Source organism: Notolabrus celidotus, chromosome 14 (assembly GCF_009762535.1).
Source record: "Notolabrus celidotus isolate fNotCel1 chromosome 14, fNotCel1.pri, whole genome shotgun sequence".
Lineage (NCBI taxonomy): Eukaryota > Metazoa > Chordata > Actinopteri > Labriformes > Labridae > Notolabrus > Notolabrus celidotus.
This window is the reverse complement of record NC_048285.1, coordinates 4,136,160-4,163,166: the sequence shown is the minus strand read 5'-3', so window position 1 is coordinate 4,163,166 and position 27,007 is coordinate 4,136,160. Positions and strand designations below refer to the sequence as shown.

General features: G+C 41.6%; 1 protein-coding gene across 1 annotated transcript in view; it reads left to right on the top strand.

The window, feature by feature from the left end:
* Positions 1-27,007, top strand: part of phldb1b (pleckstrin homology-like domain, family B, member 1b) — an 80,278-nt gene that overhangs the window by 13,844 nt on the left and 39,427 nt on the right. Inside the window, exon 5 of the mRNA XM_034701555.1 lies at positions 26,711-26,836. Coding sequence (XP_034557446.1) covers positions 26,711-26,836 — 126 coding nt within the window. The remainder of the gene's footprint in view (positions 1-26,710; positions 26,837-27,007) is intronic.

Below are 27,007 nucleotides of genomic sequence, written 5' to 3'. Positions count from 1 at the left end.
TTCATGGAGAAAGAAAAACAATAAACTCCTAAAAAATAAATGCAGAATGCAGAATATTACCTTAAAATGAAGGGTACCTTGATACGTAGATTAAAGGTTATCTTGAGATACCAAAGGGTTACTTTAAAGAGAAAACATTTGTTATATGCTCAATTAGGCTGCTATTATCAGATACCTGTCTATTGTTTTAAGAGATAAGTGGAAGGAGTTGCTACAGGGTACCTTAAAACAGTCACTGAAAGATGCTGTATTACTATATGTAACTGAATGGTACTTTAAAAAGACACAGAGGCTGCAGTAAAACACAATTCGATACTTAAATGCAAACAATAAAAGGTACCTTAAAATGGACACAGAGGGGTACCTTGAAGCAGACTTCAACTGCTAAATTAAAACAGCTATTATAGGGTTCTCCTATACGGCAGCCAAAGGTTACCTTGCAAAAGGGTACTTAAAAACAGATGCTTGTGGGTGTCTTAAGACAGACACTTAGAGGTATGATACAACAGAAAAAAGACTGTATAACTGATGCCAAACAGTACCTTACAACAACCCCCAAAAAACACCCAAATTAGCAGCTGCAAGGTACATAAAAATGTTCTACAGGCTCATGGGTATCTTGAAACAGTCACTAAGAGGTCCAATAAAACAAACAATACATGTCTCTAGAACATAAGCAAAGAATAATCAAAATAGTTGCTGAAAGGTACCTCGAAACAGACACTTAATGGTGCAAAGGACTGGTATTAAATACTACTTTAAAACAGACGCTAATGGGCACCATGAAATAGACAATACCTGTCTCTGAAATAGTTGCCGAAGGGTACCTTACAACTAGCAACACAAAATACTCAAATTAGCTGCTTTGAGGTACCTTGAAACAGACACTAAATTGTACTATAGGACCATTACTAAGTTGTCCTTTAAAACAGATGTTCATTGGTAACATGAAACAGACAATAAATACCTCTATAGCAGTTATTAAAGGATACCTTACAACTAATTGCAAAGAATTCTTAAATGAGCTGCTTTGAGGTACCATGTAACAGACACTCAATGGTACATAGGACTTTTATAAAAAACAGCTTTAAATGGATGTTAAATGGTACCTTGAAATACACTCTAAAGTTTTCTTTAAGTTAGTTACTGAAGGGTCCCTTAAAACGGGCAAAAGGTTAACCTAAGTAATACACTGTTCGGGTGCTTTAATACAGAAACTAAAGGTTATTTTAAAACGGCCAGTATGGGGATAACACAACAACACAACCTATAGGGGAGAAGAATGAGACAGTCAATTGTACAGCAAAATAACTGAGCAAAGGGTACCTTGAAACATACACTTATTGGATGCTTAATTGTGTGTCTTTTCATTCTGCATGGACTCAAATAAAACCAGCCGACAGGAGCTCAGGGGAAGAGCAGTCCATCAAATTAAAGAGCTCAAGTCAATAAAAACGATACTAAGAATTAAGAAATGGTCATTTTTAATCCAGCATTAGAAAACAACTTATCTGATGCCTCACACAGAGTCTAATACTGATTTATTTTATCTCGCCTATCCCATATTATTCACATGTATATGGCTTATAGTGCATATCTCAAGTTATTCTCACGCCTCCACCTTTATTCTTTTATGAAGTGATAAAAAAGGAAACGACAGCGACACACCTTTAGATGTGCTCACTCATCTTTAACAACTCACCCTGTTTGGTCTATTTCAGATACAAACATAATCAGTAACTCAATTATTATTGATCAGACAAGTTCCGGGTTGTGCCCCTTCTCCATGGAGACCCCCCCCCCCCCCCCCCGTCCCCTTTCTCTCTCTCTCTCTCTCTTCTACTCTGACTCAGGTTCTCCACCTTTTTTCTTCCTCCTGCTCCTCCTCCTCTCTCTCTCTGACAGCCCTACTCTCTCTCCCTCTCTGTCTCTCCCTCTCCCTCTCTCTCTCTCTCTCTGACTGTGTGAGCCAGCTGTATTCCTCCAGCAGTATGAGATAGCGTCTTTCCTGTGCGCACAGCGGGGTGCTGGTGTCGGTGGTGGTGGTGGCACGGACTGAGACAACAATGGACAACAATGACTGTAAACTCATCGCGCACTGGTTTGAATGAACCGGGATATACCAAGCGACGCGTCAGTGTGGTGGATGAAGCCGTGTGTACTAACAAGTGGACAAGCTGCCCTTTGTGAACACTCACATATCTGCAGCATATATTAGAGTCTACGGGCTTTTAAGGATTATCATAACAAAAGCGCGTCAGGACAAAAAACCCATAAACGCTCCTGTTGTGCCTCAAAAAGACGCAGAAAGGGAGAAAAACACGTGGTTTTATTTAAAGGAGCAGAGGCGATGAAAACAACGGAGGAGGGAGAGAGGAGTTTCATTCATTGGAGTTAAAGTAAGTTGTTTTATATTTCTTATTATCAAACTTTAAGTCGCTGGTTGTGGATTATATGAAGTCTGAAGGGTAGAGGCTGTCAAAAGTTCCTCCGGACCGAGTAACTGGACCCAAGGGAATCTTCTCGGATTGAGTAACTTAAGCCATCATATTATTGCTATTTATTGCTGATATTATTTACATAATCAATATTATTGAGTTGCTTTCCTTTTTGCACTTCCTGTTTCTGCACAAAACCTAGTTTAAAAAGTTCTCCAAACAAAACACTGCACGTTCTTTTACGTGATCTACGTGTAAAACATATTTATTTGCGACTTTGTGTGAATTAGAGTTAGCATATATATAATTCGGCAAACATTTACCAAACATTGCTTCAGCAAGTTTTGAATAAACACTACTTTTGTTGTCCCATTACGCAGAATTTGACGTGCATTGCAGCCTCCCCTGTGCGCGCTGATAGCCTCGTTAGCACTTCACCAAAGTCCAGATTTAGTTCACAAATCAAGTTGGATTCGATTATATTTGACGCCGAATTTATCACAACACCTCCTAGATGCGATTTAGATGTTTAAGTGAAAGTTTATCTCTTGGTTTGTTGTTTTTATTCAAAGAAGCTTTAATTGCTTGAATTTTGCGAGCAGTTTGGTGCGTCGCGCCGCTGTCGCAACATGAACACCTGCTCTAACGTTGCTGTCTCCGGTAGCCACTCAATCCTTACTTTTCCCCTGCCTCCATGTGAGTTCTGTTTATAGACTACAAACATACACAAGTCTGCCAGATCTGCAGATACCCCCCATGCAGACCGGCATGACCAGACCCCCGCTGTGTCTGTCTACTGTTACACTGCTATTCCTGGATGCCAATGTGACCTAACCAGGGCTGGTAACTGGAATAGAATAGAGCTCATGCATATTCGGAAGCCTCTGAGTCCATCAGGAGTACACCACAGAGCCAGGAGCTCTTTATTCTGAGACCAGAGGTGGATGAAGCACCTGCAAGTCAGAAATGAGAGCCAGATACTCAGATTTTACTTGGATATAAAGAAGACAAGTGAAATATTCCACCTTGGAGAGGCTGTGCACCAATAACAGTCTCAAAAATACAGATTCAGACAGTGCATCACTCTAAAGAAGCTCCTATACTTGCCACAGGTGGTGATTTTACCTCGAACATAGAGAGAGAGAAAGAGCCTGTTACAAGCTTACAAACTGCAAAAACATTACAAGATGCCAACCCACTATTTGCACGCACGCCTGGACTTGCACGCTTACACTTGATTTACCTTTCTTCTTCTTCTTGAGGTTTTTAAGCCATTTGGCATCTGTGAAGTTTTTAACCATTGAGTGCCCAAGAATCCCAAAACATGAGACCTCCAACTTTCTCCCAAATCAGTATTGAGTAACTCCACTTGGAGGGGAAATGAATCAGGGTAGAAGTTCACGTTTTATTCAGGAAATGTAAAAGTGGAAGTTGACAGGAATAGAAAACTCACTTAACGTCAGTTACTGTGTCAGACCACATTATTTGACACGTCATTTTGTTCTCCTCTCCTCCACTCCATCTCCTCTTCTCCTGTCATCTCTGACACATTGAGTTGACCCCTTTGTTAAAAAAAGGATGTGAGCAGCCCTCTGCAAACACTCCTCAGGGCTGCTGTGGATGTGAGGGGCGTCCCAGCGGGACAGGTCAGACGTGTGAGGGGTGACGGGGGAAACCTCTGCTCTGGGAGAGAGGAAGGAGGCTGGCAGCAGCTGGTGTGTGTGTGTGTGTGTGTGTGTGTGTGTGTGTGTGTGTGTGCGTGCGCATACAGCCGGCTCTGTGTGTTGCTGTTGACTCAATCTCTGACCGAACATCCTCGTACTGCACCGAGGTCACGGCAGGACGTCTAAATGAGGCGGTGGTTAAATAATGCAGATGTACCCGGGTTGTGTTCACTCTGCTGGACACCGCTTAGAGATTGACTAAATGTCCTGCAGGTAGGAAACACATCTGATCCCCTGAAGAGGAGAGCAGGAGGAAAGTAACACACCTTAATGCACAGGCGTGGAAATACTCTGTTTGATGTCACATGTAAAAATGAGCATCAGTCTAACCCGCATGCTGATCCTACAGGTTGCTTTAATATTGATCGCTCCTCAGGCCTGCAGCCATCTGCCTCTGAGAGCGTGTTTAACAGCAGGAGAGAGGCTTCAGTTGTTCTGACAAAAGGAGGAGAGGGAGGGAGGAGGGGGAGAAGAGGGAGGAGGAGGGGAGGGAACATCTGTTCGGACAAGCAGTGACCGCGCTCTGACACGTTACTGTGATGAACGTCCACTGGAGTCAGCAGCTGACGGCCTGCTGCCTGCTGCACGCTGCGTCTGAGGGAAGGAGATGCTGTGAGCACTTTAAAGGGACAGTCTGCAGATTTTTTTTATTACCTGTGAAGTTCAGAGTCCTTTCCAGAGGAAGCATTACTCAGAGTAAAGCTGCTGTGGAATGACTCGTGTGAGCTTATCAGAAATAAAAGTTCCTCTAAGGGAGTGAAGGACTCAGGGGGTTTGTAAGCTTGAGTCATACTGGGGGCATTCACAACATCAAATAAACATCCTTACCTCTTAGCCTCTGCTGCTCTCACTTTAATCATCCTTTTTAATCATCTTTCTTTAGGCTGTCTCCTTTACTGTCATGATGTTTGATATCTGAAATCTAAAGAGTTGACCTGGATGAGTTAAATATCTGTATCTGTCGTCTTTAGTCGCATGCTTTCAAACATGTGTCCCATTTTTTCCATGCAGATTATGTTTGCAATATCAGTTCTAGTGTGTTGTAGAGTGATCCTTCCTAAAGGAGCACTCAGGTTGAAAGTAACGTGGCACTTTCTTTAGTTGGATTTGTTAAATCACACCTCACAGCACAGTTTGTGGTGACGGGTGTTGCTGTATTTGTGAATTTAAGGACAGAAAATCAACACAGAATCATATCAGTTTGTAAAATACTTAAACAAACGTTGTTTCATTTTGAACACCTTGCGAAAGTCTGAATTTTTCAAAATAAAGGTGCACATTGAATGACTTTGTGTTTACAAGCCATGCTCTCTCACTCACCATCTGAACATTTACCTGTTGGATGGAGGCCTGGATGTAACGGCATGCTGTCACGACATTTTGATGCAGTCGGATGAAGCTTTGAGCTCATTTAATGATGCTTAAAAGAAAACAAACTGTATTTTTCTTATCTTTCATGATAAATTCAGACTTTTGCAACGTGCTTGAGATAATGAAATTGGTTTTATTGCGCAGCTGTATCGTTTTTAGAAAACTTTGCAAACAAAAAACAAACAATAAAAAAATGTTCAGATCGGTTCCTTTTCACTCAGAATCTCTTGAAGACAGTTTGTAAAGTTTGTAAAGCTAGCCGACACCTGAGAGGACGAGCTGCCTCAGAGAAACCTCAGCCTCCGTCACATCCTCCATCGCTGCGTCTCTCTGACGTCACGTCGGTCTGAACTTATGATCACTTCTTCCAAAGAATGTCCCCCAACCTTTCATTTGTTTAGATGGTTTCCTCACATGATGTGATCTCAGGGTCTGACCTCCTCCTCCTCCTCCTCCTCCTCCTCCTCCTCCTCCTCCTCCTCCTCCTCCTCCTCCTCCTCCTCCTCTGGTATGTGCGTCTGCGTGTGATGGCTCGGCTCGCAGAGAGGCAGTCATTGATTAACTGGAGGGGTTTTGACTTTCTGGCCTCTACTGGGGCTGTAAACCATCAGGTTTCCATAGCGATCTGCTGCCATAGTTTTGGGCATCCCTTTGTCTGCACTTTTAGAGACGACTCACGCGGGTGGTTTAGTGGCGATGCTTTTGTCTCCCGGGCAGAAGAGTAGAAAGTTTCTCCCTCTCAGTGAACTCACGGTGAGTTAAAGCTTCCATGAGTTGTGGTGGAGGATGTGTGTTCATGCAGGATGACTGAAGTGTATCACAGCTTAATGAACACGTAGCTTCAGGGTGTTACAGTAAGTCTCACATTAAGGATTTGGCGGCAGTGATCCTCGGCTGCTGCTCGTATGTTCGGCGCTCTCATGGCGATCAGCAAACCACATGCAGACTTGGAGCATGCTGTTTCTGCTGCTGTAAATAACTTCAGGCAAACATTATAAGCTCTTGTGTTGCGGCTCAGCTTGATGTGAGATTTAAAACCTCTTCAAAGCTTGAATATGTTCAAAAGAACTTCTTCCAATTTCAATGAAAAGTATGGAGGAAGAAAAAGAACCCTCACTCAGATACTCACTGACAGATTTGTTTCTATCTTACCGTAAATGTGATGATGGTTTAATCACTCACTGACAAAGTAAACACAGTCTTCGTTGTTTGCATTTGTGATCCTATATGGCTGTGTTCAAACCACAGACTGTATTTAAGAATCGGATGTGGCCACTGGACGTTGTTTCCCATTTTGGTTTTATGTCTGTTGTCTCTGGGTTTTCTTTTAAGCCAGAAACTTAGCATAGCATTAGTTCAGGCAGACCATGAAGTCAAGCTCGGCCTACAGAACATTATTTAAGAGCTTGGCCGATTACCTTCTATGCTTCCAACTGGTGAATGTCAATAAGCAACTAGGGGAGCAACGGATAAAAAAACTCACGGTTTGGATCGGATCACGGTTTTGAGGCAAGGCAAGGCAGCTTTATTTGTATAGTGCATTTCATACACGAGGGCAACTCAATGTGCTTTACATTAAAACATTAAAAGCATTGGAGACATTCAGACAAGCATAAAAGAACATAATTAAAATGATAAAACAGAAAAGAAAAGGAAAATTAGAAATATATTAAAAATTACATTACATTTTTAATTTAAAGGGAGTTAAAATGAGCTAAGAGTCACGGATCGGATCATTTTTCGGATCAGCACAAAAAATAAAAAATAAAAAGACAAATATAATTTTGTCCTCCATTTATTTTGTAAAACACTTTTAAACTTTTGTCCATTAAATAAAAACAACCATCAACTCAAAATTTACTGTGGGCCCAGTCCTGGCTCATTCACTGCATTTCATGGCATGGCAGGTGAAGGAGCAGAGGAACTTCAAAAGTTTCACTCCATTCTTCTTTCATTTGCTGATTTTCACCGTCCACTTTTCTTTGAGATGCAAACTGAACACACCGTTTTCGTGCATTCTAGGGTCCTACAGCTGGCAAAGTGCCAACATGCAAACTGCTCCATAAACGAAAGTGAAAGTTAAAAATTGCACTCGCAGCAGTGGACTCTAAAGCCCAAGATCCACAGGATGCGTCGCGTTACGTTACAGCTGCGCCGTGCACGTCGCAGCAAATAGGTTCCCATTCAAGTCAATGCTCTAGAGTCCACAGGGCGCGCTGCGGCGCGTCTCAGCTCCGTCTCTGGAGCGTTCCGCCGCGCCGCTCTGCCAGAGATACGCGGGGAGTCTATTTTCGCCGCTCCCCGCGCCCAGCACGCGTCAATCGACACAGAATTGATCGAACTATCCCGGAAGTCAGGCACGAGGATCGTATGCAACATCCGCTCACTTTCAAAATAAACACCATGTGCAAACACAAGATCGTAAATTTCACCACTTCTTCAACATTACGTCATAACCTGTGGCATCGGGCCAGACGTCAGTCTCAAAAGATATCCGACACCATGGACGAGGAAAAGTTTATACTGTGTTGTTCTCGCGCGTTTTGGAGTTCTCGAGGGATCTTGAGTTTCCTGCTCCGGAGTGCGCGCCGCTCCAAACACGCATCCTATGGACCAGGGCGAAAGCCCTGGGACGGAGCAGAGCCGTGTCGCAGCCGTAACGCGGCGCACACGCATCCTGTGGACTCCCCGAGTAAGTGACCCAGTAACAGCCTGTCTGCGTATCGTTGGCATGGAGACAAGTCCCTGTAAACACGACCAGAACACAGAGTGAAGGAATAACAGTTCGGGGACCACAAATAGGCGGCTGCATGCGGTCCGCGGGCCGCGTATTGACGGCCTCTGGTCTACTGGGTGTGCGACGGAATTTCATAACGTGGCTCAAGCACCTTCAGCATTCACTGTAATTCACAGGGAAACTAAAATGCTCCCATACATGGGACTTAAAAGTTGCAGGAGGGTTTTCAAGTTCCTCTGCTCCTTCACTTACCATGACTACTGCTGTGCTTGACGAGTGAGTGTGGATTAAACATGCAGTCAGCACGTGAACACGCGCAACTTTTTTCATCAACCGATCCGCGGACCACGTCCGTGCCGAACCGTGGAGAGGCATCCGTACGGATCACGGATCAACGATGATCCGTTGCACCACTATAAGCAACCCCAGCTTCACCTTTCTGCTGTGTCTGATTTTATCAGTGTCATATGTATTATCACTGATGCTCTCTCTGTTCTGTACCCGGGGGGGCTTTGCTGATGCTCTCCCTGCCTTTTTATGTATGCAAATGAAATAAAAGGGAAGTGTGCTCTCCCTGCCTCAAGCTTTTACATTCCACGTAGGCACATGGAAGGGCAGGGGGCTCCTGGAACATAGCTATACCACCAAATGTAACATATTGCATTCAAATAATAATATTTTTTTACTTTAAGCATACAGTACTTCATCATCTGTTATCTTTCTGAAATTTGTTATCATCTTCAGTCATCCATCTGATGGACTTCAGGCTTTACAGTCATGGAAAAGAGATGTTGTCTTATATTTGGGTTGTTTTATGTTGGAGATAATACAGTACGTATTTCCAGATAAGCTGATATCCATCAACAGTATGATTATCGTCTGATATCGACACTCAGCTGCTGTATCGGTGCGTCTCTTTGTATGACTGTAACAGCATTTCTTCATCACATCATCATAAACGTACCAAACTCTGAGCGTGTGCATGAACTCACTCTGTAAGTATGTGAAGCTCTCTCGCTCTGACCACCTCTGCTCCGTCTGATCTAATCTTCTGGGAAATGTACTCGAGGCTAAGCCGACACACTGGAAAGATTTAACGTGGTCTGGGGGAAAAACACAGAGATGTTATTAGAGAAATGATGGAAGATTTCAACGAGGTTGAGCGAACTGCTCACCACGTCTCCTTTTAATGCCACAACGGGCCTGAGGGAACGTTTGGCCTTAACGCTGTTTGTCCTGAGTGCTCCCGGAGGATCTCACACTGTTCTCTAAGATTATTCTTCTCTCCTTTGGTATTAAATAAAGAGTTTAATGGATGTTTATTTTCTGATTTAAGCTCCCGTCTTTGTCGCATATGTTTGTCACAGACCTCCACGGCTAAGGTTAAAAAATCTCTTAAGAGTTAGAAAAATGTCTAAATCCTTATCTGTTAAAATAACTTGATGCATTAAATCTCATTCAAAAAGTAGCCTTAAGGAGGCTTTGCAGTTTAAACGCTCTGAGCTGAATTATTTGGATGGATTTAAAAAGGGAAGTCACGTCCAGATGGGCTCCAGATTTCAGCACTGATACCTTAAAGATACTTAAAAAATTACGTTACATGTTACATTTTTCTTTAAATCATCTGTTTCTTTACAAGGACAGACTCTTCCTGACATTGATAAAGAAAAAATTACATTTTTCAATAAGAGAATCCTGTTATTGCTCAATTACAAATATTGTAATGTAAATAAATTTAAAAAAATAAGTCAAGCGTTTTCTTATATCTGAAAAAAAGAGGAAAAAGTAACAAGGTTTCGTACGAGCTGTGTTTGATGTAGAGTTAATCTGTAGTGCTGAAACCATCCATCAATTGATTGGTTGATTGACAGCTAATTAACTACCAACAAATTGATAATCAATTAACTTTAAAGGTTAAGATCATTGATGATGTGGCGAAACGCAGCTCCATAAACATCTGAACCTTTTTGGTATCACGTCAATTTAGGGTGAAAATAATGATTTATTTCATCTACTGTTGTTGCCTTTTAACCGAGTGTCTGATTTAAAAAAAAAAATATATATATTAATTCTTATTTCTTGCAAAGTCAAAGCAGTATATTAAAACTACAAGATATAAGCAGCTAAAAAGTAAAATGTAAAGTTTTTAATATAATTAAAAATGAGAAAAAAGGGCAAATCTTATTTAGTCTCTGGAATCATAAAGTTTTTAGTTTATGGTGAAAATGTGATTTTATTGTTTTCTATAAATTAATAACCAGTTCATGTCACTCTGTTTGAATATTTAACATCACTAGGATTTTGGAAGGTTACTCTCAGAAATCTGTAGCGCCTCATGGACTGAAAAGTAATTGATTATAAGAAAGAATGATTGACAGACTGATAATGAAAGTATTCCTTCAGTGCAGCTCTGTTAGTTTTATTCTCTCTGTGTGAACTGAAATACACAAATGCTGTTTCATCAGTAGTTCAATAAAGTTTCATCAAAAAATGTAAGTAAAAAATGATCAAATATTCCGACAAAATAAAATAAATTACGTTTATTTATAAATGTTTTACTGTAACAAAAATAAGTGATGAAAAGGTGAACATGGTGTGCTTTTGTTTGTTTGTTTTTTATTTTTAATTAAATTTTTCATCTTATTGTGGTCACCAGAGTCTAAGATTAGAGTCACATTTCTTAGCAGTGGTCTGTTATTCACAGAAATGTTCTATTAAGAAATAACAGACTGCTGCTATGAGGTGTCAACCAATCAGAATCAAGTATTCAACACATCTGTGTTATAATAACATATACCTTTCTTTATAGTTTTCAAATAGGAATCGTGTGGTATTTCGTGGTGTACCTTCAGGTTTGAAGGTTTTCTTCATCATCTTTATTTTTGCTTACTCTCAGAAACAGCATCTATAGATTTTAACCTTGGCTCATCCCTTTGTTGCATCACACTGTGTGCTCTTTAATCCACTTACTGTAGTTTGAATCAGAGGATGGGGTTACTCTGTCCTTGTGGGAGGACTATGACGACCTTAGTGATTCCTCGGTCTTTAAACGATGCCTTATGAAAACCTCTTCACTGTTTAAAGTGTTAAAACTCGACCTGATGAGTGATAGATCATGAGTTGTTTGAATCAGCTCTTTGGGAGGATGTTCTGGTTAAGATTTGGTTCTTTCAGGTTAAAGTAGAGCCGCTCTGCAGGATGGAAGCTGCTGTTCTTGCAGAGTGCACTCTGTGTGATTAGACGGCTCGTTCCTGCTGCGTTCAGGGGAAATTGTTCTCTCTGGCAGCGGACAGAGGATCAATCTAACTGATTAACTAGGGGGGTTTCACAGCCCACACACACACACACTCACACTCACACTCACACCTCCACTCATCGTCCGCATGGAGCCAATCCTTCGTCCTAACACTGCCCGTCCTCTCCTGGATGACTTCATTGTAATTTTGAAAATGGCAGCGTGTCATACTTTCCTGTTGGAAGGAGAAGCAGAGCCGTTGATTGAACACATCGCGGCTGCTTTTCGCTGAGCTCAGCCTCGGAGGAAAGTAATCCTGAGTAACCGCTGCTTCTTGGAAGGATCCTGGCGTTTTTATCCCGGGTCAGAGGGTTCTTATGAGGGAGGAGGAAAAGAGGAAAAAGAGTGTGTTTTAGAAATCTTAAGCCAGAGTGAGTCTGCTGAGGAGCTAATATTACCCAGAGCAAGACTAATGATCTGTTAATGATTGATCCAATGAGTTTGTATCAGTGCTCTAATGTTGATTTTTAATCTACTCCAGCTGTGAAGTTATCAGCTGGTCAGTGGACCAAAGGAAAATTATGTCAGTAATCTATATCAGTCTAATGTTTACTGGTTCCAGCTCCTTGATTTGATTGATTTGATTGATGAGCATGATATTGTCACAGCTAGCTTGTTGTATTTTTGCACATCGAGTGACTTTGTAGACGACGTGCAGGATAATCTACTTTGTAGTGATTTATGGGTCGAACAAACATGATAAAGTTGCATGATTGTGTTGGGGTTTTACTCATCTTGTTGGGACCCCAATCCGCTCTGATAATTTGCCCACTATACATTATCTCTTTCTTATTAACCTAACTTCATGATACTGCACTGACGGACTGATGCGGGACTTCGCCAGATCCGGAGGGCTCCGACCCGCTGGATCAGAGACGCAGCCGGAACGCAACGGAGCGGATCCAGTGGGAGTTAACACATTGACTAGATTAGAAACCTATCAGGTCCCTTTAATAAGTCTGAGTTGAGTCTACACCGTCGTGAGCGCTACATACTTCTGCGTTGGAGTGTCAACATCACTCTGTAATACTTCACCCAAACACTCGTTGGCAGTGGGATTTCTATGCTGGTCTTTTCACCAGTTTCTAGTCCTGTTACATTCTCTGTTTGCTTGTGCATGGTGACACCGAGCTTATTATCTGGGCATACTATGTTGAAGTTGGAGCTGATAAATGTTGAGCATTATTTGATCAAACTGCAGTTATTGCAAAGTAGAAAAGAGAGGAGACGTTGGTGCTACCCAGTGACCAATCACAGGGCTTGTGGTCTACGTTGTCAGGCTACATGCGGAGGCTTCTGTGTTGACACAGGGCCACGTTGACCTACAGCATGGAGTCGATGTAGAAGAATAAACTGAGCTTAAGTGCTGTATACAATGATTCAAATGATCTTACATGGAGGGACTATTTTGGTTAGAGTGATGCAGCTTTGACTTATTAGAGGGGTAGAATAATTAAAAAGTCTCATACTTCTAAAGACTTGAGTATTTCTGCCTCTCAGCGCTGCGTGTGCTGACTCAGATTAAAAACACATTTCTGCTTTTAAACAGGAACAGAAACAAGACTTTGAATTAAAAGTTGCAGACTTCTTTTATTGTGAAATAGCTCAGTTTCTCATAAAGTGACAGAAATGAATGTTTCATCTTTATTGCAGCTTCAAGCCATTTTGATGGATGTGTGGAATAATGAAGACAAGATGTGAGATGTTGTGTAAGACGTGAAGTTTCAACAGCGAGAAGCAAACAAACTGCAGCATCAGGACTTCTGGTGGAAATGTTTGAGTGTGGGGTTTTCATTCCTGTAGATGAACTATTATGGGTCCCAAAGCTGTTCTTTAATTATAGTGACCGTTCATTCTTGTCCCAGGTAGCTGCATGGTCTCTGTTGTTGTGATCCCTCAGCTGCTCTTGTGTTTTACATTGAAGTTAGAGCGTGCCCAACTATAAGAATGTCTCCTGCAATCCATCCTCCTGCAAACAGACGTCATAATGTCCTTGTTTTGCCGCCTCGAACAACATTTCAAGATAAGAATTAAGCGTTAACCGATATTGTTCTTCTATCATCCTTTGGGAGAAACTGGCTAAACTTCAGGCTGCAATTTTGGGTGTGACAGAGTTGGTGGCTAACTTGTGAAGCCAGTGACAAATTAAGCAGCTATCAAGCAAATGATCCTCCAAATGTTTGGCAAACCAAATCAGAGCACTCAGAGTAATGAGCAGCTGGATACCAAAATGTTAGCAGTGTGAAATGAGTGGTTGAATCAATGTTTACAGCTTGTTTTGTTTATCCAAAGAAACCAAGAAGTCAACAATCAGTTTGTTTTTGCTGTTATTTTGTAACACAAACTCGAGCTGGATCCGAACTAACCATTTAAAAGACCTAAGTCACGCCATAACACGAGCAGACTGATGAACTGTGGCTCTGACGGACCAGCATGTCTTCTGTTAGGCGAGGAAGAATGACTCTTTTGTTAAGAACAACAATGCAAAGCTGTTTCTGGTTATGAAGTGTGAGCTTAGTCTCTAACATCAAGGTCTGTCTCTGCAGGATCCTCTCTGAGATGTTGTCAGACACTTTGAGTACAGTCTGGGCCTGACGGAGACAGAAGAAGAACTTTGAGTGTAGGTGCTTTAGAGGAAAGGTCACGGCCTGTTTGTAGGCTACATGCTGGAGCCGTTTAAAGATATGAGGACCTCTTTTTTTTTGTCTCCAAAATATGTAAAAACATGGCCTCGGTTCAAAACACAAGAACTTCCCTTTGATGCAGCTTTGACGGAGATCCGTGTCTTTATTTCTCATCACGCAGTCTGAACCGCAGAGACCGAAATCCTTAATTCCAGCTCTGAGACGTTGAATAGAAACAGCTTACAAATGCAGATCTTAATCTGAAGAAACCTCTTCAGTCAAATTCAAAAATATCTTCAACATTTGCTCCTCATTTCCCCAAAAGTCGATGTTTTTCTCTTATTAAAACCATGAAGCTGGAGGGAGTGGTTTAAGCTTGCACCCCACATTTTGAGGCTACAGTGGCTAGTTCGACTCCTACTCACGACCCTTTCCTGCATGTCCTCCCTCACTCTCTGCTCCCTGCATTTCCCTCCCCCAAAATACCCCTATGAAGCTGAAAGTTTTGAAACCTTATTTCCAAATGTCAAAGAGACCACCCTCCCTGCTGTGGGGAAAGTGATCCCCAGAGAGCTGAACCTCCAGCACCCCGCGGTTCTCCTTCCCTGACGCCTCAGCTGATTAGCTCCTGTGGTGTCGTGAGCGTGACCCTTTGTTGACAAGGTCTCACACGTGAAACCAAGAGGTCACATCGACCACCGAGTGAGACATGGTGTGTTATTAGGGATTGTTTAGACTGTATGTTGGTGGCACTGCATTCATTCATCATATTTAGTGTGTATAAAGATGGACGACACGCCTCCACCTTCACCTAATAAGTGAAACCAAAATACTACTGTTACAGGTGCTGACTGGTTGCGCTTGTGGTGTACTGTCGAGCAAAGACATGCACAGAAGCAAACACCTCCATCTTCTTGCAAAGTATGGTGCTGACATAAATTGAGATTTATCATCATTATTTCAAATGCATGGTATCTCTTAACACCTACATTTCTCAAAAAGTGTTCTGTCTTCAAACAGATAAAGATAATCAGTCTTTTTATGATTCTTTAATTGCTCCAAAATGAGTTTTTCGAGCAGATGAACCTTCAGCTTTTACGAGAAAAGTTCCTAAGCTCCTTCATCAAGCAGAAAGTAAATAACTGTTAAACTGAAATCAAATTACTCTTATATCTGTGTTTTAACCAGCCTTCTCTTATTTACTCTTACTTCCCTACAAAGAGAAACTCCAGCAGAAACTAGAGGAACAAAAAATGCAATCATTTTCTAATTTTGGAATCAAAAAGTTTAATTTTTCAGAGCATTATGAGCTTAAAGTTTCAGTTTGAAAAGATTTCAGCTTGGTGCCTGTGTATTGGTAAAGTATTTCCATGCTCTAGTTGTTGTCATGAAGATACAGTCATAAATCTGTTGAGCAACATTGAACTCAGACATGCCTGAAAGAGAGACTCATCCCAAACATCTTCCGCTCACAGCCCCTCCAGTCTAAATAAAGGACTCAGTGGTTCGAGGTGTGGTTAATTTCTCTGCGCGGTAAGTTTGGCTCATTAACCGCCCACGCCCAGCGGTCTGATGAAGACACTGTGTCTGCAGCAGATCTGCTCAGGGCTGGAGATAAGGTGGGAAAACCCCCCGTTGTTAGGGAGGAGACGGGTGTTTGAGAATAAAAAGCAGACGCTGTTTCCATAAACCGACAGTTCAGATAAGCTTTGACGAGCTCCTGTCCTTCCCGTTCCCTGTAGAGCGCTTTATTTAACGGTCTCAGGGCAACTGGAAACTCACCCACAATCGACTCTGCAACTAAGTCTCTGTGAAGTTTGCTGTCATTGGATTTGGATAAACATGGTTCAATTTGATTATCTAGTACAAAGAAGAGTCATTAGGATGGTTACCTTGCAGCCTTTTAGCCGTTTACACACCATTAGCAAAGCTGGTTGGGGATTTTTGACCATAAGGTACAAGTATATGCAAAGATTGGAGTCGCCATATTGGAAATGCAGACTCCAACTACCATCTGAATAATTTAGAGACAGGAGAAGTGGTGGAGTTGCGCCAGAGTATTTCCACCCAGTAGCTACAACTCCCGCCTGTCAGTCAAGTCAACCACGCTGTAAAGTATGGCTAATTATGCATAACTCTACACCTTCATGTAATCAAAACGGACTGAAGGCAGTTATTTAAGGGCCTGTGTCCACTAATGGCATTCATTTTGCACCAGCAGTGTTTATTTTCTGCACAAACCAATGCAGTCCAGCTTTTTCAGCACTGTCTTCCCCCTTGGCATCCACTTATCCATGTCACTTCTGCATCAATGACCAATCAAAATAAGGAAGGGGCGGGACTTCTGGTATCAACTTTACCAACGACAACAGTGGTGGAGGTCTTATCATAGGAGAAACTAATCTCACACGTTTCTTTGTAGGGACCACTTTATAGGTTTAGCTATTGCTCATAACTTAACACAATTTCTACTTTCACGACTTAGCATGAGTATGTGTCGGTAAGAAGCACTTTGGATTTTTGTATCTGGATGCTGCCAGTGATAAAAACACACCTGGTCGACACAGGCCCTAATTCTGCTGTAAAAATGAGCATTTGGCACCAGCTTCAAGTTGACACTCAAGGACAGGCAGCTTCTTGTGCGTCTACATTGCCTAATTGTTCAACATTTGTTATCGACACTCAGGCGTGTTGATTGTCAAACATGGTTGTGCATTTTCAACAGAAGGCCATTAATGATTCATTTTCCAGTACAGGTGGCAAATCTATAGTCCCAGTCTAGTTTTGCTAGGTACCCTGCAAAGTGAATCAGTAGAACAACATGTTAGCAGGTGTTGCCGCTAAATATATAATGGAAAGGCAAGCGTTCAGATGCAGGGCTTCGAGTTTCTCCTCTGATTCAAACTCATATGACATAAACGCACTGTTTAGGCCTGCATTATACTGATTTATAATAATGTGTTAGATCTGTGGGTGGAGCCAGGATGTCAATCAAAACTACATCAGCCAAGCATTTACAGTCTTTTGTAATACACCCCCAAAAAACAAAGAGAGCTGTTTGTTGATCTAGGTTTTCTTGTAGTTGCAAAGATTTATTTTCACTCTGTTCTTCAGTGCTTAAAGGAGACTCTAACTTATCTTGTGTGTATCCTGGGTGCTTCATCTTCAGACCTCTTCTCAACATCCACCTTATTGACTCTCCACCAAGTGTGTGCATTAAATTACATTTCATTCCTGTAAGTGCACGATGCAGCGCTGCAGTTATTCCCTTGCATCACTTCAGTGTGCTCTATAAGGAAAAAGAAACAGATTTATAACCCTCCTCTCCTCCTCCTCACTGAACATGATGCATGGCTTGTTTAGAGCATCTCCATATCACACTTGGATAAATCCTCCACGTCCCCCTGAACCATAAATCTACACTTATTTTGTGGAGATGTATCGTCAGACGCTCCCTGAAGTGTGTCTCCGCGCTGCCGGAGGATCCATCATGATAAGTAGCTGCGTGTGGTTGTAGTAGCTGAATTGATGAGCACTAATTGGCATCAAGAGACTACCAGTAATGGACTTTAACGACAGCGCCTCACTGAGAGATTAAATCAGACGGATGTGTTCAGCTACAGCGCGGTTATTGATGATAATGGCTTCAGCTTTGCTCAGTGATCCAACTGTAGATTAGATTTATACTGTAAAAAAAACCTTCTTTCAAAGGTCACGTTCTCTGTATTTACTGCTTGTTTTCTGGAAAATGTCACATATGAGTTATTGTGTAGTTTCAGTTAAAGGGTAAGCACTCACAAATGTCAAGCGTTTAATTTTCTAGGTTAAATAGAAGGAGAGTTTGAGCATGGCAGTGGGATCTGGATAAAGTCAGAAACAACTTTAAGCAAGAACTTATTGAGCTTTAGAATAAGAACAAACATGAATCATAGAGCTCAAATGAATTGCGAAAATAACCTATTATGGAATATAAATGGAAATACTGTCACAGTGAGTAGATGGTACTGAGTTTGGGGTCGGTGTCAGAGAAGGTGTATGATAGCATTCTGCAGAAACAGACTTTCTAGAATGACTTATTATAAAACACTGCTTGTACGTGTATCAATCATCAATCAATCTTAATTTATATAGCCCCAAATCACAACAAACATCTCAAGACGCTTTTACAAACAGAGCAGGTCTAGACCACGCTATGTCAAATTATGAACAGAGACCCAACACCAATCCACCATGAGCATTGCACCTTGCAGTATATAGCAAGTTACAGCGGGGTGGAAAAACTTCCTTTAACAGGCAGAAACCTCGAGCAGAACCAGACTCATGTTAGTCACACATCTGCTGAGACCAAGTTGGGTCTGGAAAGAGGGATAGTACTGCACAGGACAAGACCAGCAAAGAGACAAGACTCATGGTGTTTACATGATGTTAAAGAAATAGAATTATTACATTAGGCCCACTAAAACGGGACTTTAAGATTTATGTAAACATGTTAGTTCGACTGAAATCGCACTAAATCAAATTTCTTGAAGTGGGACTAACATACTTCCATGATGCTGTTAGGGATGGACTTTCTCTAGCATGTATTTACCTCAAACAGGTCAAGGCTTTCTGTGCATGCTCCACAGTTTGCACGCCTGGAAGTCAAACAGTATACATTTGTAGAAGGAAGCTGGGTAGTAAACAAAACTTCAACAGCAGATGAAGAAGAAGGAAAGTAAACAAGACGAAGCTACCGAAAGTTTCAGAGCTGTAAAGTCATCCATGTTTTCAGCGTTCGAGATACAACCAGTTAGCCTCTTGCTAACTTGTTTTGGCATGTGACGTATTTGGTCAACCGAGGAGAAGTTCCACTAGTAGCTAGCTGAAAAGTAGAATATCGCCACCTGCCATAGCAGAGGCGGACTTACTTTGCTTATAAATCGATTCTCACCGGGACGAGGAGAGCAGTCTGATTAGATTGCCTAATCAAACTTTGACTGAAGCTCAACTTAAGTTTTCATGTAACCGCACTTACTGCTTTATCCAGAGGGGGCGCCAAAATCAGAACTAAATAAAGTTACCCACTGAAACTTTAACTCCATCAGAAAAGTCCCAAATAAAAAACTTTGCATAAACATTTTAAACTTTAAAAAAAATATGTTTCAAAAGTAAGAACATTTTTTACAACTCTATACAGCTAAATATTTTCTTCCACAACTTTCCAACAAAGTAAACAGAACCACAGAGTACACCAGCTCACATTTCTCACTGTCTCTGAATGATCATGTGTTCGCGTGTGTGTGTGTGTGTGTGTGTGTGTGTGTGTGTGTACAGTATGTGTGTGTTCCCTGTTTGCCGACTCATCATGTGCTCCTCCCGACATTAACCGCACACACTCGGGGCCCTCAGGCTGCTGAGGTGTAAGGGTCGGGCTCTCTCGAGGGGCCGCGGGGGTCTCAGGCAGAGTGAGCGTCAGCTGCCAGCAGCAGTTTGTGCTGAGAGAGCAGAGTGAGGAGGAGGAAGAGGAGGAGGAGGAGGAATGTCTTCCCTCATCCATCAGCCTGCAGCAGCCTCTGCACCGCTAAGGCCTACATGTCCAAACACACACACACACACACACACACACACACACACACGGCAACACTATGTAGAACAATACTGTGTGTGCTGGCTGTGATTTACTCACATTATACTCAGTGCGTGGAAGGTGTTCAGAGAAGAGCAACACACTACAGAGACGCTCTCCGCCTGTGGGAAACACTCCTTCACACACTGACACTTAAATGAAGTCAGAGTTGTTAGAAATCATAATGTGCAGCATGTCTATAATCTAACCCAAGCTTGTTAGTGTCAGACAACTCCACATCAGCGTAAATAATCTCATTTTGTCACAAATAACAGCCTAATCTCTGTGTAATGACTCATTATTCCACAGTTTTCTCAGTCTAAGTTAAAATCCTGAGTCATCACCGCGTTCCCTCCAAAGAGAGACGTTTCTGTGTGACAGAACTGCTGAGTAAAAATGACACCGTGTGCCACAGAGCCGCCAAAAATCCCCCCAGATCTCCGAGTGAGAGAGGAGCTCGTCATGACAGATACACGACGCTTCCAGCTATGTTCTTTAAAGCGGCGTTCTCATTGGAAGTGACTGAATTGATCTCCGTCGGGGAGATCATGTTGGTGCAAGTCTGCGCGTTATGAGTCAGGGAATCGGAGGGAGGGAGGGAGCGCTGCTGGCAGGAACCAGAGGAAACAGGAGCTAGGTGAGGGAGTCGGATGACTGCTGAAGACATAGAGGCCGAGCTGACGTGGCTCTGCAGACCGCCGTATTAACATCCTAATGAATGCTTTCAAATATCCAATTCAGCATCTTTTTGTTTTCCCCTTTCATGACCAGACAGATGGTTCCAGATATCTACAGGAACTATTTCAACTGTGGAAAAAAACAACCAAAGTTATGTTGAGGATGATGGTGTCGTGACCACAGAGGGGAACGCTGACGGAAATTTGAAAAACTGGCCTCCTAAATCCACACGGAGATACTGACGCTGAAACAGAAATACTAACGCAAATAAGCTCAGTGCCACTATTGGACCACTTATGTAGGCATGTGGCATTTATTGTACACATTTAAAGTATCAATTAAAGTGTTATTTAGCACCACCGCTCCTCCAGTCAGCAAAACTTACAGGCTGATGAAGTGCAAAACCTCTAATGTGTGCACACTTTCAAATTCAGTTTTATGTGTGCAGCACTTTTCACATTAATGTGAACTCTGTGCGTTTATCAGGAGGTTAAAACAAACATAAACAGACTATTTAAAAACACGTAAGACATATAAGTTTGCATCAAGCCATAAAGCACGCTCATACTTCCTGAAACTACAGACCAACAGGGAAGGGACATTTGTAAACTTGTGGAGGGACTACATCTTCTATATCAGTTTTCATAAAGGTATATGCTTGTATGTTTGGACATACTGAGACCTGTATTCATGTCTGAGTGGCACATCAATTGATCTTAAAAGCTCTTTGTTTTTTGCTTATATGCTCATGTGGTCACTATGTTTGCTTACTCTTTATTTCTCCTCCCTAGTGCAGCAACGAGTGACTGATACTACTACTATTACTGTTAAATCAATACAGATATGTTCAGAATTACACTGAACAAAAAAGTAAAGATGTCCTTATTTGGTGGAAAACAGTCAAGAACTTCAAAGTTATATATTTTTTTAGAATTTTTGCCTTTATTGACAGGACAGCTGAAGAGAGACAGGAAATGTGGCGTGTAGAGGATGGGGGAAGACGTGCAGGATATGGTTGAGTCTGGGAGTCGAACCAGCGACCTCTGCAACGAGGACTATAGCCTCTTTATGTGGTGCACGCTTAGACCACTAGGAGATAAGCACCCCAAGAGTTGAGAACCTTGAGTCAGTCAAATACACCTTGTCATCATTGAGCTTGTACAAAGGCCTTGGGTTCTTAAAGATGAATAATGAAACCAATGCAAAATTGTGAGAAAACTGCAGTTACCCAAATGGCCACTAGAGGCCGGCCCCAAAAGTGAGGCGGTATCAATAGAGTCTCATATTCAAAATACCCAACTGTTCCGCAGAAATAACCATAAAGCAAGATACAAAAGTTGATCTTGATGTCTGTAGCTCATTTTCCAATTAAGAACCCTCCACGAGGGTCAGGTGTGCACCTAATGTTTAAGTTGCGAGCCCATGTAGCGGGTGGCCGGGGTTCGAATCTAGCCTGCGGCCTCCTTCCCGCATGTCATTGCATTACTCCCTTTCAGTTTCCTACATGATCCACTGTCCTCTCCTCTATAAAATAAAGGTGTAAAAGCCCAAAAATATAACTTTAAAAAAAGAAAACTCTACGAGGAGTAAACATTTTATGACTCAGCAATTAAAGGACGTGCTGCTCCTCTTTGGCAGATGCTGCAGTAAGTATATTTTGGGCCAAACTCTGACAAACCAGTGTTCACCAGTCAAAAATGTCTTGAATAAATATCACCTAGGCTACAGGTTTGAAGATTAGCTGGATGCACTTCATAAAGGTTTTGTTAGAGTTTAATAGAAGACCTTGAAAGGAGTGTATGCTGGTTTATTGTCGGCCTTTAACCATCTTGTCACACTCTTATTTCTATTTCCCCCCCTCCGTTGTGTCCTTGCCTGCAGCTCCAGATCAAATCAGAAGGTTTCCTCCCGAGCTGTCACTGTATCTCAAAAATAAAAGCATGGCTGGCTGTGATGCTCACAATCACGGCCTGTTGTGTAACCGAGAAGTTTCCATATATACCTCAGTCATAGTGCTCTCAGCTGATGACGGACTGACGATCTTATCTCCGCTCAGGCCGGAAGACCTGCTCCTCGTAACCGCAGCAGAACAATGGTTCCATATTGAGAAAGTAATAAACAGGAGATCCGTTATCCGTTATCAGGCTCGTGGCTCGTAAAGAGGCTGAATCAGTAATGAGCATTACGTGCTTTGACATTTCAAACCAGGATGATGAGTGGATTTGACTGATAGCACCATGGAGACGGAGTGTGTTTGTTGGGTCTGAGGGGTATCATGTAAGAGAATACAGGCGGGATCAGTGAGGATCAACACGGCCACCTCAGGACTAATTACTGGAGCTCTGAGGCGGACTATTTCTATTCCTTATTCCTGGTTTTCAGTTAAGACAACAGGTAGATGAAACCTTCAAACATGTTGACTATGTTGTTTTTACTGTTGTTAGTTGTAAAGTATGTCAGAAAGTGTGCCTCTGAAGCACCATGCCTTCTCTGTTCAACTACTAACTAGCACATATAGGCCACTTTAGTCTATCATAATGTCATTTAATAAAGTGGACAGGATGAAGTATAGAGTACTTTATTTGAAATGTTTTAAAGGACTGAGAACTTACTTTCAGCCCCAGTGGTGGGAGTACGGGGAGTAAGACATGCCTCCCTAAATTTTGAATATGCATATTTCCCAAACTGTACTAAACCAACGGCTTTAATGTGTGAAGTGATTTCACTCTGCACATATCCAGGGTGAAAATTTTGCAGCATCCTTTGTCAGTATTGCATGGCTGGCTGTGCAGAGAGGATTGTTATTACAGATGAAACATAAAGATTTGGTTAATTTTATCGAGTAAAACTTTCTGCCAAAAGTTTGTTGAAAGAAGATAGTTTAAGGAACTTATCAAGAAGATTTTGTCCAGAAACATGATCTATATTTGAACCTGTCAGGTCAAGGCAGCTTATATGATGTTTAAAAGATGGTTTGACTACAAATGAGACTTAATCACTTGGTAAGATTTGAGTTTTTAGAAGCATTGACATCATCCAATCTTAGCTGAGCAGAGTGTGGTGATAACTCCATGTGGGTTTTGTTTCTATCATCTAGTTTTTGTTATGAGTGAAGTGTGACGTTACTGCAGTAAGTCAGTAAATACACTTTTTTTTATATAGTGCTTTTCACAGACAAAAATCACACAGCCCTTTACAAGACAAGACATACAGTTAAGAAAGATAAAACCAATAGGCAGCATCAAAATTACAGTGGTTACATGATCCTTAAAAGCATTAAAAGTTCTGTGAAAATCAACTAAAAGTGTTTTTTTAATAAAGACTTAAAAAACATCTTCAGATTCTGCAGAGCGCAGGGATATCTGCAAAGCGTTCCAGAGCCTAGGGGCTGCAGCCTGGAAAGCTCTGTCACCGTGAGTGCTGAGGTGTGTTTGTAGAACAGTTAAAAGGTGTAACATGTTCGACCTGATTGGACGAGGTGGGAACCTTGTAGGGATCTGTAAGTAAGTGTGAGAATTTTGAACTGGATTCTATTAAGTGCTTCTTTTGACATCAGTATTTTCATTCTTTATAAATTGTAATAGATTAACCTTCTTTTTGCAGTTCCTGATTATCATACTCAGTGCTCCTTATCCTGTCCAGTTTTAAAATCAGAGATGTTCCAAAGCGACTCATTTCTTAGTGCGTGTGGCTAAGGTTAGCAGAGCTAGCACCACCCGCCTTCAGGCCTCCTTGCAGGTTAGCGTCCTCATGCCTGTGCTGGTTCCTCGTTGCTCTGGTGGAGTGGTTATATGTCAGTTTAACTAGCCTGCATACAACTTTAGCTCCATTTACTAGATCAACATACTGACAAACCACGCCATGCTGCAAGACAACATCAGTCACCTATGATTGTTTACATCCAGGTAGTAGAGCTTTAAAGTGGCAGGTGACTGGGCTACAGCTAGGACTCAATATATCACCAATATGTCAGGCCTATAATAATGAAAATATTTTATACTTAAAGGACTAGTATTTCTGCGATTAGTGAAAATGTTAAATTGCACACATCCCTTTTTAAAACAAACAAAAACATCCTGTCTTTTTTTTCATCACGTTTTATATTTTCTAGCTTTTAGCACCTAAATTTGTCTCTTCCTTTATTTCACTCTTTTATTATTTAACTTTACTATAACAGCAGAAATGAAAACACAATCTTGTAGACAACAAATGAGAAAGTGATCATCGTTCTGTCTTTGAGTACAGAATGATTTAACTGAGGTTAGCATGCAGCTGAATATCTTCCCTGAGTCACTGCCTCCGTTGGAGCTACGTTTACCCCTCTCAACTAACATCAGACGAACTGAAGATTAAGTCTGTCATCACTTTGTTTACTGTGCAGATTAAATACTTACCAAAACATCATTTTGGAGCATCTTATCTCCTTAATTGGATGTGTTTCCTGTAGACGCAGGATGTCAGGGTGAGGCTGATCTGATAGTTCGTCTGTGTAAACCTGTGGGATTTCATGTAGCAAGAGAACACAGACTTTTTTGATGTTGGGGCATTTCACTGATTAAACTTTAATCATCACACATCAGATGAAGCTTCCTGCTTTCCAGTAAGAAATCTCTTCATCTTGATCTTGAAATGCAAATGTGAGCTTCTGTGAAAATCATGAATATCTTATTTTGTGAAACTAAAACATCTTTAATCCACGCTGTCTGTGTTATTAGCTGCACTCTTCGTGTCGTCTTTCATCACGTTTCCTCGTTGATCTGAGCCTCGGTGCCCTCATGCTTTGTGTTTCTGTGACTGTTGTGATGATAAAGTGAACACAGAGTAGTCTGACTCAGCACAGCCTCGATGTGTGTGTTTATGACTTTGCACTGCTCTCAGCCCTGACGCTGACACGCTGTCAGACTCATTGTGACACTGCTCTTCATCTTAATTATCTCTGTTAGTTGTTATGATGCTCCTCTGCCTCCGTGGATGTTATACAGACTAATATTATTTCAGACAATGGTTTCATCTGTCATTATGAGGGAATCATTTGAAATTTTGGGGAATTTATGTCAAAATTGAACCCTCTTTCTTTAAGCTGAATAATTTGATGCCACTCCAGTAATAATAATACGAAAACCAAGAAGCCAGCTAGCTCTTTGAAACAGACGCTAAACAACTCCCTGATTCACACTTTGTTATTTTAAAGGACACATAAACTGGAGTATGTAAAGAAGATGTTGTTTTATTAGCATGATTGCACTGTAGTAATATCTTTAGATGTGTAAAATTACAATTGGTTGTAGTTGTTTCCAAACTGGGATGACCATATTTTCAAATCTCCAAATACGGATGTTTTTATTTAGCTTAAAGCAACAAATGGAAGCAACCTTGTCAATTACATTAATTGACATATGCATGCATTGTGCACTGTTTTGTTAATGGAATTGGTTACAATCTGGATGAGGATTGTTCAAAACCAGGCAAGTTTTATTTTTTTGTAAATATTTTTTGGGACATGGAGCTCAAAAACATGACGGTCCCAGTTGAAACCAAGCAGCAACCTCCGGTCTAAAAATATGAGGCCATTGCAGAAGGGCTAAAAACTGCAGTTCATCAAAGATCCGGAATTACTGGGACCCACATACACACCAATTCAAAGGAGCCAATCTTTACAGCAGAAATAAACATGTTTACAGTCTGGTTCAGAAGACCAGTGTAGTCTGGATAGCTCATTTCTTGATCGGCACACGCTGTACGGGGGGTGAATTTTTTCATAACGCGGCAATTTCAAAGATATTGAGATTACAAGACTTCCAATGAGAGGCACAGCTGACTTGATTGACAGGCGGGAACACTGTTGCTGTTGGTGAGGAGGCTCAAAGCCCGCCTCTTTACGTCACAATTACTCGACAGCAGCGATATGGCTCACACTGACGATTGGCCTCAAAACATCGCTTCAGAAACAGATGGCTGATGTCATGGATACTACGTCCATTATTTATAGTCTATTGTTGAAACTGGATGTATGGTACGATCTTAGAAGATCACCATCGGGATCAAGCTACTTTTGTGTTTTACTGTATTGTTATTGATAGTAGGGCCAAATATCTTTTAGTTTAAAGATCATCTTAACGACTGACTTTCAGTGACTTCCACAAACTTGCTTTCTTCCTGCATGCTGTCCCCCATTCAAAGTTCCTCTGCATTCTCTCAAACTAAATTAACATTCCCATTGTTTGTGTTTTCCTTCCAGGCTGCATGCTGTGTTTTGGCCAGTCAGCCTTCTTCCGCTTCAACCACCCTGAAGAAGCACTCAGGATGAAGAGCATGATGCCCCAAGGAGGACGAGTCTCCACCGGGGACTACAAATTATGTGCAGGTACTGTACGGTGATGCATTCAGTGTCGTGACTGTGTTTCCAGCCTCTGCAGTGAAACCTCAAACATCATGTCAGGGTTTTTTCCACACACCTGGCTGCCGTGTGAATAAAAGCACACTGACCTTTTGTCCCATGAATAATAAAACTCCAAACAGTATTTCCCTCCTGTAG